Below are 14,328 nucleotides of genomic sequence, written 5' to 3'. Positions count from 1 at the left end.
TTTGGAAGGGGAAACCATTCATGGGCAGTGAAATTCTGTCTCCTTCAGTTATGGTTTCTGACTTTTTGCTAGAACTGAGTGAGAATCACCAGTAAGGCAAAACTTCCGAAGACTGCCATCTCCCTTTTATCTCCCCCTTATTTTATATGCACATACATAACCTATATTTATTATTTACGTTTCCAATGTTTTAAGTCTTGTCTTGTCTATTTGTCAATTGTTTTTGACACGTCCATAATATGTAATTGTGATTGGAAAACTATTGGCAATTGAAATTAGAAAGCACCCATCACAAATTTTTGTTCCTTTATTCCCCCTCATTACTCACTGGTTTTCTTGCGGTTTTTTTTTTCTCTTTTAAAAAAAAGTTATTAATTTATAGACTAGAATAAGTATAGCTAGAAATTGTGTAGATGAGAGCACTGCATTGTAAAGGGATGAGGCCGATATCATCATCTTACTAGGAGGTCTTCTCGTGCAGTAGATATTTAGGGAAGCACACATGGGTTTCAGTCACAATCAGTTATTTTAAGCCAAAGAAGGTTGAAGGATTCATTACTGGGCAAACCTTATAAAGAAGCAGAAAGAGGAATAGTGAAACACAGGGATGCATGTCTTTTTAAAGCTGGCATGATCTTCTGCTGAGTTTTTCAACAATTAGGTTGTTTTTTTCCTAGTTGTCTACCTGCTTGTTCTATTAATGGTGACAATTTTTTTTTTCTTTGCGCTTAAATCCAAACAACTTACCTTGGTTTTTTTTTTGTTTGTTTTCTTTTGCATACACATGTATTCTGATGAATGATGTGAAAGAATTAGTTTATAAGACCTTTGCAAGTTGCAGGTAACCATGCTTCCTAAAAATGTGCCTAGTTTGGAGGAAGAGTAGAAGGGCTGCTGTGTATGCAAGTGTGTGTGACGAAAAGAAAGGATTTTTTTTTTTTTTCCCCTGGGATTTCCCCCCATGTGTGTCCAAAATCAACAGGAGATAGCAACTGATGCATCTAGAAAAATATCAAAAGGCCTTACTATACTTTTTTTTAAAGTTCTTAAATATATTGAAAATCTACTCCAATAAGAGAAGTTGTAAGTTCACTGGCTTACAGACCCCTGCTTAATTGCTTTCTTTGTGATATTGCAGAGAACACCACTAGGTAACTCTAAATGGTTAAAATGGCTTTTTATCTTGTTGTCAAAAGAAGCTGTTGATTACCAGAATCATTACATTGAATGCAGATTTGCTTAAAATCCAGTTATCAACGTTGTATTTCTATTCCAAACTAGTACAAATTAAATTTTTAAACTTTTACATCATTTCCTTGGAATTTCTAGTCCTCATGTGCAGTTTGCCTGAGCAATGATAGGTATTTTCCCAGATTATTTCGAAATGAAGTTCATCCGAGTTAGCTATCATCTTCTTTATGCAAGGTTTTTTTTTTTTCCTAGATACTCTCTTACACATTTTCAATACAAGTGTTGCAGCTTTGTTTTAGCAGTTGCCTTCTCTGATACGTAGTGTTGGCTGAAACACAGAACTTTGGCCAAGTTTTTAATACTGGAGAGTAAATTTTCCTGCCATGTTATGCAGATACTAGAGGGCTGGTGTGTTAGACTTCATTTCACTTTGCTTATTTATTGCATCCTTTTTGATTGGGAAGACAGTCAAATACTTATCTTACTGTTAAGGTTTTCTTGAGTTTATGGGTGTGTTTTCTTGGTCCACTTTACAAACCAATTTCTGTCTTCTGAATTGATTGCTTATTTCTTGCACCACAGCCTCCAGTAGTGAAAACAGAGATGATAACCATTTCAGATGCCACACAGAGAACTGAAATCTCCACTAAAGAAGTTCCAATTGTTCAAACGGAAACTAAAACTATCACCTATGAATCTCCACAGGTATGGCAGCTGGGTTATTGTATTGTTTGCAAGCTGGTTTTTATTCCAATTACTTATAGATCAAAATCGATAATGGCCACAAAGTGCTTTTCAAAAACCTATCCTTTTTTCTAAGCAGCTAAACTTATACTTTGGCTATGAACTAAGTGAAATGTGTGTAGACAAAGCAGTGTTACTCCTAAAGTCTAAGTGCTCTTTGGTTGTTTTTAATGTAAGAACTTAGTTGCTGTCTGCAAAAGTACAACTCTTTTTTTTTAGTTTTGAAAACTTGATTCAAATGTCTTACTTCTCCTGAAAGGAACAAGTGGCTTTGATCATAAATTTTCCTCAAGAATGAACCATAACAACAGTCTTACATGACTGGGTAAACTCAGATGGCTTCTGTTTAGATAACAGTTCTAACTGAACTAGAGAATGTATTTAGTAAGAAAACCATCCCTTTCTCCTGTGAAAACAAAGCTTTTAAAGACCAAAATACAAAAATACCATTCTTTTTTCCTTACAGTTTGATAGCAGTGCTGGTGGCAATGCTGGTGTGCTGCTGAGTGCACAGACAATTACATCAGAGTCAATTTCTACTACCACAACTACACACATCACAAAGGTAAAAAATAATAATGTCTCTCCAAACTAAATAAAAATTTTAAAAAACCCTCAAAATAAAGTCGTACGTGAATTTTCTCATACAATTTATTTAAGCATGCTGACTTGAAATGGCTTGGGTTCATTCCAAGCATGTGTGAGAGTTAATCTTTCAGTACACAGATGATGCACAGGGAAACCCTAATGAATAAGCAGGTATATCTGGGAACAGTGCAGGGAAAGGGTGAAATATATTATTAGCTCTTTTAGTATTTCATACAGGTCTCAGTTCTGTGTTTGACAAATAAGTGTATACCTAAATTTTTACAGTTTCAGTCCTGTCATGACTCACTGATCTCTTACAGACTCTTTGTTAAGGTAACTGATTTGTCTGTGGTCTGTAGGAGCTCTGCTAATGGCATCTAAGGATGAACTGAAACAGTGTTTTCTTGGCCTTAGTGTTGGTGATCCTTATGCTTCTAGGTTTAGAGAATATTTAAAAACAGACCCTGCCACTAGAATACTTTTCAAGCACCTTTTGGTGCTGAATTATGTGCGCTGCACTCCATGCTTGAAAAGGAAAGGAAGACTTGGTGTTAACATGTCTGTTTCAGTTTCATGTAATGTTGTTTCATGCCAGAGTACGTCAGAACCACCAAAGTGTGGTGGTGGTGATGGTGGTTGTTGTTATTAATTTATGTAAATATTTATCTAATTTTAGGCATGCCCTAACAACACAATTTTGAGATCTGGTCATTGAACTCTTAACATAGTTTTCCAAGAAAATTGCAGAAAGCATTGTTTAGGGTGAAGCAAAAAGGGAGAAGGAAATGTAAGGTGTGAGTTTGCTATTTTTTCCTCCCAAGACAAGAAGTTTGACGTCTTTGCAGAATGGAATGGTAATTCACTCCTCACTGGATATATATTCAGTATTTGTAGTCTTAAGATTGAAAATTGTATTCACAGAATGACAGTGCAAGGATGATGTTTAGAAAGCTGTCAGATAAGTCCCATTAAAAAAAGTAAGCTCAGAATTTAAAATGTGTGTATTTTGTTATACAGAGTAGTTGACAGGTGCTTTTCAGTCTCCTGCTTCCTTTTGGAATCAATAATCCACAACCATTTTAGGAAAAAAGTCTTTATTCAATAAATTGTGCTACCACAGCTGGGTGCAGGGGGGACGCAGACATTTACTTGTCAAGTTCAGATGTCAAATAATGCTGCTTTTTGGGAGGAACCAGTAAAGACAATGGTTCTAGTCCTCTACTAAAAATTACTGGGATTACTGTAATGCTTAGTCTTAGAGACTGCTTATCACTGATTCAAAAGACTGAATTTTCTAAACTAACTTTCTGGTTTACATCACAAACTGTTCATTCTTGATAAAGGGACCTGCCAAAATAGTTTTGATATTCTCGTGATGTTCTTAACAGAATCATCTTCGATCTTTTCTAATATGGTCAGCGTATCTTAAGTATTAGTTTATTATTTTCTCTTACAGAGGCTGATTTTTTTTTGAAAAAGTTATTTCTGTGAGAATTTTTTTAAGCTAAAATGGTTTCATCCTTAGAGTAAGAAATGAGGAAACAAAGCACAAAGTTGTTTCCATCAGCAATGTGAAATAAGTCAAAAATACCTCACTAAGGTCCATGGAAAAAAAAAGTGAAAAACAGATTATCTTTGTATTTAATGGCTTCGGATTCTTCAGAGTCTGTGAAGAGGCCCACGATAGATGGGTTGAAACCAAAGAAAAGACTCTCGGAATTTCCTTGATGCCGGATTTATATGGTGGAAGAAGCTGGAATTCCAGCTTGTCTGCATATCTAGATCTGTTCAAACTTGGGCTCCAGTAAGAGGAGGAATTCTCTAGTTGTTGTTTTTTATCAGGTTTAGCAGTTGCTAGAATGTGACTAACTGCATAGCTGAAAAAGGACAGGATGATTTAGTACTGTGAATATTTACTACTAATTGCAACTCATTTACAAAAATTTACTTGTTTCAGTGCAACAGAAAGGAGTGCTTTGTGGCAATATGGAATAATCACGAGGATGTTTTCTTCTTGTTTTGTGCTGTCTGTAGATGGTAAAAGGTGGAGTGTCAGAAACAAGAATTGAGAAGCGCATTGTCATTACTGGAGATGCGGATATTGACCATGATGAAGTATGTAAGCTGTTAACACGCACCATGTGCTTTTTGTAGTCCAGTATGATCTAGACGATATTTCAGAAACCTGAAATAAGAGAAAGAGAAGTTGAATATGAGGACATAGACCCTGAGACTGTTAATTGTGACAAAGTTGTTAAGTGATGGTGTTTTATGAATAAGAAGGCTTTAGAATATAACTGAAAGAAAAACAGCATTTGTAACTTTGTGTCATAGATCATGTGAATGGATTTCTTACTATTTTTAAATGGATTGCTTTTTTTGGAAGAGACCAGATTTTGTTTAGTGCTGGTTTTGCCATTTTAGAGGAAAGGCATTACTGAAATAATCTTATTTTGATGCATTAATCTGAGTAGATGGGAGTCTCTACCACATTGTGTCAGCAACATCTGAATGCAGCAGTCATTTTCACTGAAAGATTTGAAATACATTAAAGCATAAACTGCTCAAATTTAAAAAATAGGTTTCGACTTGTATTTATAGAATTCTGTATAATAAAAGTAATTGATGACCTGCTGGAATCTTATGTAAGTACCTTTCATCTCTATCAGTACCAAAGCAGTATTTTATGATGTCCTAGAAATGAAGGTTAAAATCACTTCTACCTGCCCAATTAAGAAGGCTGAATTTACGCAGTAGACAGAAAGATAATTGAGAAAGTGTAATTATGTTTTCTTTCAAGTGTTGATTACACTATTTTTATTGTTTTTCATCTAAGAAACTATAGTAACAAAGTCAATTAACAGTCACTGGATAGTACAAATGGAAAAGCCTACCTTCTACATAAAATTGCAGTGAATCCAGTTCTAACTTTCTGAAAGCTACACAAATCAACATAGCAGGATTTAATGTAAAGTGCTCTTGGTGAATTTAATTTCACATTTTGATCTGCTTCCAGAAAGTGGCTCCTGACAAGTTGAATCTCTTCTTGAAACTCATAATTAAATTGAGATGACTGTTCAGCATCAAGCATCACTCTTGTTTACCCTGACACATGTTCAGTGCACTTCAGGTGTCTGGAAAGGTCACACAATATGTTTAGTATACCAGACAATGCTTTAGTAAAATGGTTCTCTTAAGCTCTTCTTTGTTTTTCAGATAAGTGGGTAATGAAGTAAAAAATGAAATTATAAAAAAGGAAGTACAAAATATGATTTAAATCACTGAAGTTTAAAGCAGCAGTGAGCAGCCTTTAACAGATTTAAGAAATCTCTACCACTTTTTCTTCAGTGGATATGGAGCTATTTAAGTGCACAAACTACATGCTAGCTGTTTTGTCTTTTAGCTCTCTACAACACTAGAACAGTTTTCAACAGGAAAAAAATATTTTAATTTGGAGTCTCATAATACAAATGCTTGTATTACCTGTTGTAATTAAACAGAGACTTATGGTTTTTTCATTGTTTAAGGTTTGATCATAAACACTGATTCTTAAATCTCAACAGCTGCTTTTAAGTCCTCATTTGTGCTACAGAGATTACACTTGGGGTATTGTAAAGGACAAACTAAAAAAAAATTGTTAGGATTAATACATCAGCAAACATCAGTGTTGTTCCAATGCACACTGTGTGTTCTTCTGTAGATATTTCCTTAATAGGACTTCAGATTCATTATCATATAATAGTTAAGGTGGCTAATGTTGGTGTTTCCAATCTCCCTTCAGAGTTACTTATTTCTTCTCACATTTACCACTGATGGCTTAGGAAAATGTCACTTTTATAAATGAAGATAAACTTTTTTTTTGCATTATATTTTTCTTGCTGCTTCTAGTGTATGGTGTGTGGTTTTTGTTTGGTTTTTATTTTGTTTTGGTTGGTTTTTATTTTTGTTTTGTTTTTTTGTGTTTGTTGGTTTGGATTTGTTTGGTTTGGTGGGGTTTTTTTGGTTGGTGGGGTTTTTTTTCCAGTTGTGGTTGATACTAAGGTGAGCAGTGAGCTTACTGTTGCCTCAAAAAGCCTTCCAAAACTGTTGCCTCAGGATGCCTTCCAGTTTTTTCTTCTTGTACTGGGTTCCAATAGTAATACAGCTTGTCGAGGTTTAAAGCAAGGCAACAATATACTGTGGCAGATGCCCTCTGTTAATCCCTCCCACCATAAAAGGTGATAGAAAGATAAGGAAGAGGGACTTCAAGTTAGAAAGTCTTGCAAGTTGGAAAAGTTTTAAAGGCTTTACTCATGCTACTAATAAATAGAGAAAATGATACAAAATGTACAAAGCCAATCGTGAATGCCCAGTGTGGATTTGGCGGAGCTGGGAGCTGGTGTGGCTCCAGCAACTGCAGGGCCGGCACCCAGAAGTCATGGCTGGGACTTCACAGCAAACCAGCAACTGGATTTCAGGGATGCAGGGCCTGGGGCCTATAGGTCGCAAGCAGACAGACAGGATCCTCTCTAAATGCCGGCCATGGTCGAAGAGGGACGAGACCCTCGTGATCTCCATCTTATATAGGGGGTATGATGATTATGGGATGGAATGTTCAGTTGGTCAGTTTTAGTCACCTGTTCTGTCCGTCCCTCCTTGCAAACACACCCCTCTCAATTATGGGATGTTATCGGAATTCTTAGCTGTCATAGCAATAAATCTAAACGTGAGCTTCTTCGGCATTCCATTGGTCACTCTTATCAGTTTCGAGCAGTGTCCAAAAAACATGCAGGCAAAAATTCAGGGAAGTGCAGTTACTTAGAAGGCACTTAGAAGAACTTAACTGAAAAGAAAATTCACTAAAAGAGAAACTGGTCTTGTGTTTAACAAAATTGGGACACAGCTCCACTGAAATGAGATTCAGATCAGGGGAAGGAATAGAAGATCCCAGGTGCTCTTTCACCTCTTCTGCCTCAGAGGATGCTTTTATGTGGCTGACTGTAAAGCCTTGTGTAGAATAGCATAGAATAATTTCAGTTGGAAGGGACCTAAAATGATCTTCTAGTCCAATTGCCAGTTGTATATATTGGTATATTTCTTAAGAAGATAAAATTTCCTAAAATGTGGGGGAGGGATTGTAAGAAAATGAGTAATACTTATATCTATATGTCCCTGAGTTGAACTAGAGAAAGTTCTCTTCAACTAGTAAAAGGAGAAAAAGAAGATTCTTGTGCTGAGAAATTTCTGACAATCATCTTCCAGAGTTCCGGTACCCTGTTAGTACACATTCCAAAGGATCTGTCCATTTTGTTCAGGAGACTTAAGGGAACTCTTATTTTTCTGTACTGTCTGTGTTCTTGTTAAGTCTTTATTTGCTAGACCTGTTGCAGAAGTTCAAAAACTTATGTGGTATAAGAATACTTTTTGTCTCCTGGAATGAGCTAGAAAAGTTACAGGATAACTTCATGGCTATTTGTTACTTCCCAGAATTTGCGGTAAACTTTTAGCATAGTGGGGCTTAGAGTTATTTTTCGTTGGATTTTGTGGTTTGAGGATTGGTTGGTTTTGTGTTTCGGTTGGTTTTGTGTTTCAGTTGGTTTGGATTGTGTTGTTGTGTTGGTGTTTTTTGGTTGTTTGGGTTTTTGGGGTTTTTTTGTTTGTGGTTTTTTTTGGGGGTTGTGTGTGTGTGTTTTTTGGTTTTTTGGGGGCGTTTTTTGTTTTTTGTTGTTGATGTTTTTTCTCACCCCTGAGCCCTCTCAAGTTCAGGAATTTAGAGTTTTGAAAAACTATAACCAACATTTCTGATGCTAGCCTCCTATTCTCTGGCCCCACGTGAATGTCCTTTTGCTGTTAAGTTACTTATTTTGAATCATTTGCAGGCCCTGGCACAGGCAATCAAAGAAGCCAAAGAACAGCACCCTGACATGTCTGTCACGAGAGTGGTGGTGCACAAAGAAACTGAACTTGCTGAGGAAGATGAAGAATAAAGTCAAAAAAGCCCTCGAGCAAATACTTCAGGTAAGCCAATGTATATAATTAACATAGAGGAATGCAGCATCAGTTTCCTGTTGTGTTCTGTAAAACAAGGCTTGAAAAATATGGGACATCTTTGATATATGCTATCACAAAATGGTGAGTTGAAAGAAGTGCTAATAGTAGACCGTTAGTCTAAGAATTTTTAAATCCAATCTGACATCACTTTTAATTGCAAATTTTCCTGTATATGTCTCCCAGTTTTGTCACAGTATTCTTATGGCATTTCCTATGATGTTTGGTCAAGTTGTTTTAGTTTATATTGAAGTGAGTTTGGGCTATTTCTGCAAAACATGAAGGATGTGTCACAGTTTTCTGTTTAGCTGTACAATTACAGTCCTTGCCTTACAACTTGCTTGTTTAGTGGAAAGACTATGTGCAGTTCTTTGTAGTGAAAGGGCACACTTGGATGTTTTAATTTAGTCAGCTAATTCTTAATCCTAAGAACACTGGAATATTTAACTTTTTATGATTTTCCCAGGCAAGGAGTTAAATGCATTGAAAACTCAAGTTTTAAAACCTCTTATCAGTTGAAAAAGGTATTTGAAGGAATGTCAGTTTATTAGCCCTCATTTCTAGGATGGAAAAAAAAAGGGGCAAACAAAAAAATCTTGCTCTATGCAATGTTTTCAATAGAAAGATCAGAATGATCATAGAATAAATGTGCTGTTGCACTGATTATAGGCCAATGTCTTACAGCTCAGTAACCATTCAATTGTATAAAGCTTCGCATTTCCTTTGCTGGTTGATGTCACGAAACTGAAGCTTCAGATTTTTCAAATGTGATGGTTTTGTTAACTGTAGATTCAGATTCAAGGAAAAGGTTTCATTTGGAAATGGTTAAATAACAATGGGAGAGATTTAAAAATAAATTTTTTAAAGCAGCGTTTTATGCCTTTGGGAGACATCTTTGTTTCTGCTGATGAGCCTGTATTTAGCTGGAAGAACAGAGGTGTCACGGGCACCTCAAGAGGGAGAACTGGTTTAATACAACTCGAAGCTTTTAATATGCATTTTGACTAACGTTAACGTAGAGGGAGGCAAGGTAAAAGAAATACATTTTGGTTTTTTTTTAAAGAAATGAGAGTTGTCATGATTCTTATTTCCTGGGCTCAGTAATTTATACAATGGCGTTGTGGCCTGTGGAAAAAAGAGCTCTAGGTCCTGCACAGGCATGCTTTCCCTTAGGATCGCATGGAGTTCTACCAAGGAAATTACCTGTCATAAACTTTAGCTTCAGGAGACTTCTACATATCATGAGCACTATTCGTGAAGTGCCAGGACTATATAAAAAATGAGACGTTGACTTGATTAGAGAATTGATGTAAGCTACTGTAGGAGTATGTATTCACATAAGGAGGATGTAGTCACATAAGGATGATGTATTTCACATAATCCTGATATTTTTTTCATGTTGAGAAAATGTTTTATTCCTGTGCCCAAGTGTCCTAGGAGCTGAAGATTTCACTGTCAAGTGTCACTTCTGTGATCCAGGGGAGAAAAGATTCAGGCATCAGTTTGAGACGATATGAAGTGCAGCTACTTGATGCTGCTCTATGAAAGATGACGATTATCAAGGAATCTGAGTCTTCCTGAACTAGTTACTGATCACAGGTGCATATTTTCAGCTGAAAGACACAGGCTAAAGCTTTAGTTTATTTCATCTACCTGCAAGTGTCTTTTCTTTAACATCTGGATGGCAGTGGAGGGGCCTATGTCACTGAGGAAAGAGAGCTAGTATATGTTGCCAGCTGTTGATGTGTATGCAACCAGTTCAAGGCTGCATATTGTGAGGTTTTCTCCATTATGAGATATCTGTTGGGAGAATTGTTGGTTCCCACCATTTCAAACATCAGCTCTTCTGGGAGTTTAACCTGAACTCCTGCTACCTGCAGCACTGTATAGAGCAATGGTGTTGAACGCTGTGGAGAAGTCTGTGAGAAGAGTAGGATGTCTGCCCTCTACCTGAACACACAAAGTTTATCCCCCTTCTCCATCCAAGTGGTTCCAGTTGCCTCTCCTGACCTCATACAGATTGTGCTAGAACTACAATGTTGGGTTTGTTTTTTTTTTATTATGTGAGTTCATAAATTACCTTTTGGCCAGTTTTCCTCTGAGCTTGCTGAGAACCTGGAGGTTTTACATCAGAGTGGAGCTAAGTTGGAGCTGCACCCTGCAAATTTCTTCAGTTTTGGTCAGGTTATTGTGTGTTTGAAAAAAGAATGAATAATTTTTGCTCATAACATGACAAACCAGGAAAGCAACATGGATCAAGTTTGGAAGTGCTAGGTCAACTCTCACATGGATATTAATGTTGTAACATTAGTACTTTTTAAATTATTATAACATTATAGAATGTTATAAACTGTGAAAATAAACAAATGTTGCTTGCGAGGGAGGACTGGAGAAAAGTCACCAAAACTTAGGAACTCCGAACAAATCTCTGTGTTTTTTCACTGCACCTTTGTTTCAGTGTTCAATTGGATTTGCTTTGTAGCTTTGTTGCTCAGTGACACTGAAGATGGGTACAGCGTGAATGCTCCAGCTTTATTCTGAAAGCACAGCAGAGGACGTGGAACTGCACTGAACTGTGAGATAGGGATGTGCGAATGAGTCCTCACATCGCATAAATGCTTCAGAAGGGCTCAGAAAAATCAGTATAACTTTTGAGAGAGCTGTTGGTTTGTAGCAAAGAGAATGCCTGTGGTTTAGGTAATTCCACTGGTCCCTTGGTACACAGCAACATTAAACATGCATGTTTAAAGCATCCTTCTTGTATTTTCAGCATTTACATAACAGGATCTAAGGTAGAAAGATACACTAAGGCCACAGAACAGATCGTTTTGATTTGCAAGGAGTTACTATTATAATGTGTTACCATTCACATATTCCATTTATTATTAATCAGTGTGAATTTAAAGGTCTTGGGAGCAGGGATATATTGCCTCATCTCTTATATTTGTGCAGAATGTGCTGGTTTCTTCATGCTACCTTAATCCAGAAAAGTATCTTTCAAATGAGTGTTCAACATAATCTATCCCATATAAGTAATTACAGTGTCTCTCTTGAAGGGACTGTGTCATGGGAGGAAGAAACAATCTTGGTAGGTTTGAACCACGTTTCTACATTAGTGACTAACTACGAAGGTGCTTCTGTTCCTTTATCAAATATTTAACCACTTGGTAAAAATTTTATTCAGAAAAAAAAAGTTCAAAGAATTCCTTCCATCTGCTAAGGGTGGGGTTTTTTTGCTTTTTTTTGAGAAAGACATGCATCGTGGAATGGTATTTGCTGTACAGCTCTTGGTCTGAAATGTTTGTGAAAGTAAGAGAGGACTAATATGAAGACATTTCATCATGTTGCTCTTGTATTTGAGACCTGGCGACTTTTTTGACTGATGATGCCTTTCAGTTAAACATTAAGGAAAAAAATTTGTTGTCTAAACACAGTCCACCTGAAGTGCCTTGAATATGTTTGCAGCTTGGACCATCAAGAGACCTGTGCCTTCCTGTAGCAGCAACTGAGGGGCAGGTGGGACAGCAGGGATGGCTCTGGACACTTGTGTTTAGGCAATGGAGTCGTGCCACAAATCTTGCCGAGGTGTTTCTAAGGCGATGAAAGCTCTGCCCTGGTGACTTCAGTATTATTTGTGTAGACTTGCTTACTCTAATAAAAGTGAGAGATATTACGCTCTGATTCTGAGGGATTATTAATTGAACAAATATCTTTGTTTTTTATTTATGCACTAGATTGTGGATTAAAATTTTCAGTAAATGTGCAAGAGGTGACTGTTAAAATACCGTGAGAATTTTGGGAAGGGGAAAAATACACTAAGACAAGAAAAACATTGATAGAAAATGAATTACTGTTTACGTCATGATTGAAGGGGTGCTATAGTTAATGCAGCATTTTTTAATGAAATAGCCTTTCCCCAAAATAACCTATGTAGGAAAAATTACATTTTTGACTCTGTGACATTCACGCAGTATCCATTATGAATGCTCATGAAATCTCACCTTTTTCTTCCAGAAGTAAAAATGATACCGTGATCATGATCATGAAGAACTGTAATCATTCCAAGTCATCACTACTCTACCGAATTCACCGAGCCTAGCGATGATGACCATATGTTCAAGACTTAAATGCCAATACCAAACTCCATTTTAACACCTTTGGTCTATATTCCCTTACAATCTTTCTTGTTTATTTTTTATAACCACTTCTTAACAATCTTAGATTTTTTTAAATGAAGTTTTAGAGGGTATGATCTTCTTCTGCACATAGACTTGCATTTTTGAAGCTGATTCTTAATTATATGAAAGTGAACAAAAAAGTCTGGAAAGCATTGTTCACTGGAGCAGGTGGTAATTGTGCAGGAAGAGGGATCTTAACTAATTTAGATATAGTTTTTCCAAATATTTCAAGTGAAATATCTTACTGGAGTAATTTACAGATTTTTTTTTCCAGATTATTCAGGTAAATATATGTATCACATAACGAAGATTTTTATAAAAATACAACATTTCCTAAAATTTGAAAAACTATATTTCTTTGAATAAATTTTATACTGCTATCTCTGTAACTCTTTCTGTTCTAAGGTTCTCCTCTCTGTGGAGCAGAGATGGTGCGGCAGTCTATAGAGGAGAAGGAGTTGCAGACACATTTATTCTGACTGAGCACTGTGTTCTTCTTGCACTTTGGTGCCAACACTCAATTTTTTGCAGATGTTTTGCTGTCTGCAGCATTCCAGATAAGGAAAGAAGGAAGAATGAAGTATCTTTCCTTTCTTCCAACAAGAGGTGATCTAGGCAGCTTAAAACCTTAGTGCTTTTTTTCTTACTGTGTCCAAACTTCAACACTTCCATTATTTGAATACATGTGTAGAACGCTCGCTTTCTATTAAACCTCACTGTCTCCATGTTAGAACTGACATTTCTTGAGAAGGTGTACGTTTAAGATGCTTTGTCTAATGGTTAACGCAGGTTTTTAGGATACTGAGTAAAGGTGTACAATGGACTCCATTCATAAAGTAGCAAGACAGTACCGTTATTTGAGACTGCCATTGAGAAAACCTGTTAATTATTTTGAATTTTATTTTTATTTTGTTCTTGCAGGGGGGTTGTTTGTTTGGGGTTGGGTTTTTTTTGTTTGTTTTTTGTTTTGGTTTGTTTTTTTGCTGTTGACTCTGTGTATAGTTAAAATGCCAAATTAGATTTATAGCAGCTTGAAGTTGTATTAAGTGATATTTTGCTTTCTGTAATTCCGCTATAAAATAAAGTTGTTTATTCTCTATATCTCTTTTGACACTCGGACATGAACTTGGAAGATACTTAAAGTGAGCAAGTCAGTTATCAGAACTGCAATTCTAGAGGCCATGGAACTTTGGAAAGCAGGGATTAGTACAAGTAGTCCCCAGGGCTTCCAGAACGGTGGCAGAATTGCCTGGCTCCTAATACTGGTACTAAACTATCAGTGTTTTTTAGACCTCTTCTGATAAGCATACTGGTTTCTGTTGTTCGGAAAAGAGATCTTCAGATGCCAAAAAAGACAAGATTTGGACAGCACAGCACAAGATAAAATGCCCCTCAGCCTGCAAGTGGTTCTACTGAGTTCATTGAGTTGGGATGCACTGTGATCTTCAAGTAACAAAACAATTCGTAATATTTCTCAGTATGTTCTTTGCACTTCTGAGCGATATATTTTTGGTGCTATTCTCAGTTTAGATTGCTGCCATCTGTCTGCATCCTTGTTTAACTGTTAGTGTTGGCTTCATACACTTTGGATAACGTAACG

The 14,328-nt window shown here is 36.5% G+C and overlaps 1 protein-coding gene across 11 annotated transcripts in view; it reads left to right on the top strand.

The window, feature by feature from the left end:
- EPB41L2 (erythrocyte membrane protein band 4.1 like 2) overlaps positions 1–13,755 on the top strand; it is a 104,124-nt gene extending 90,369 nt beyond the window's left edge. For all 11 annotated transcript variants that reach the window (XM_065632357.1, XM_065632359.1, XM_065632356.1 and 8 more), the window contains 5 exons: positions 1,774–1,896; positions 2,402–2,500; positions 4,558–4,638; positions 8,382–8,520; positions 12,565–13,755. In XM_065632357.1, the coding sequence (XP_065488429.1) occupies positions 1,774–1,896; positions 2,402–2,500; positions 4,558–4,638; positions 8,382–8,489 (411 nt within the window). In that variant the 3' untranslated portion in view covers positions 8,490–8,520; positions 12,565–13,755. The remainder of the gene's footprint in view (positions 1–1,773; positions 1,897–2,401; positions 2,501–4,557; positions 4,639–8,381; positions 8,521–12,564) is intronic.
- The last annotated feature ends 573 nt before the right edge of the window (positions 13,756–14,328 follow it).

Source organism: Caloenas nicobarica, chromosome 3 (genome assembly GCF_036013445.1).
Source record: "Caloenas nicobarica isolate bCalNic1 chromosome 3, bCalNic1.hap1, whole genome shotgun sequence".
Lineage (NCBI taxonomy): Eukaryota > Metazoa > Chordata > Aves > Columbiformes > Columbidae > Caloenas > Caloenas nicobarica.
This window is presented reverse-complemented; position numbering and strand designations above follow the sequence as displayed.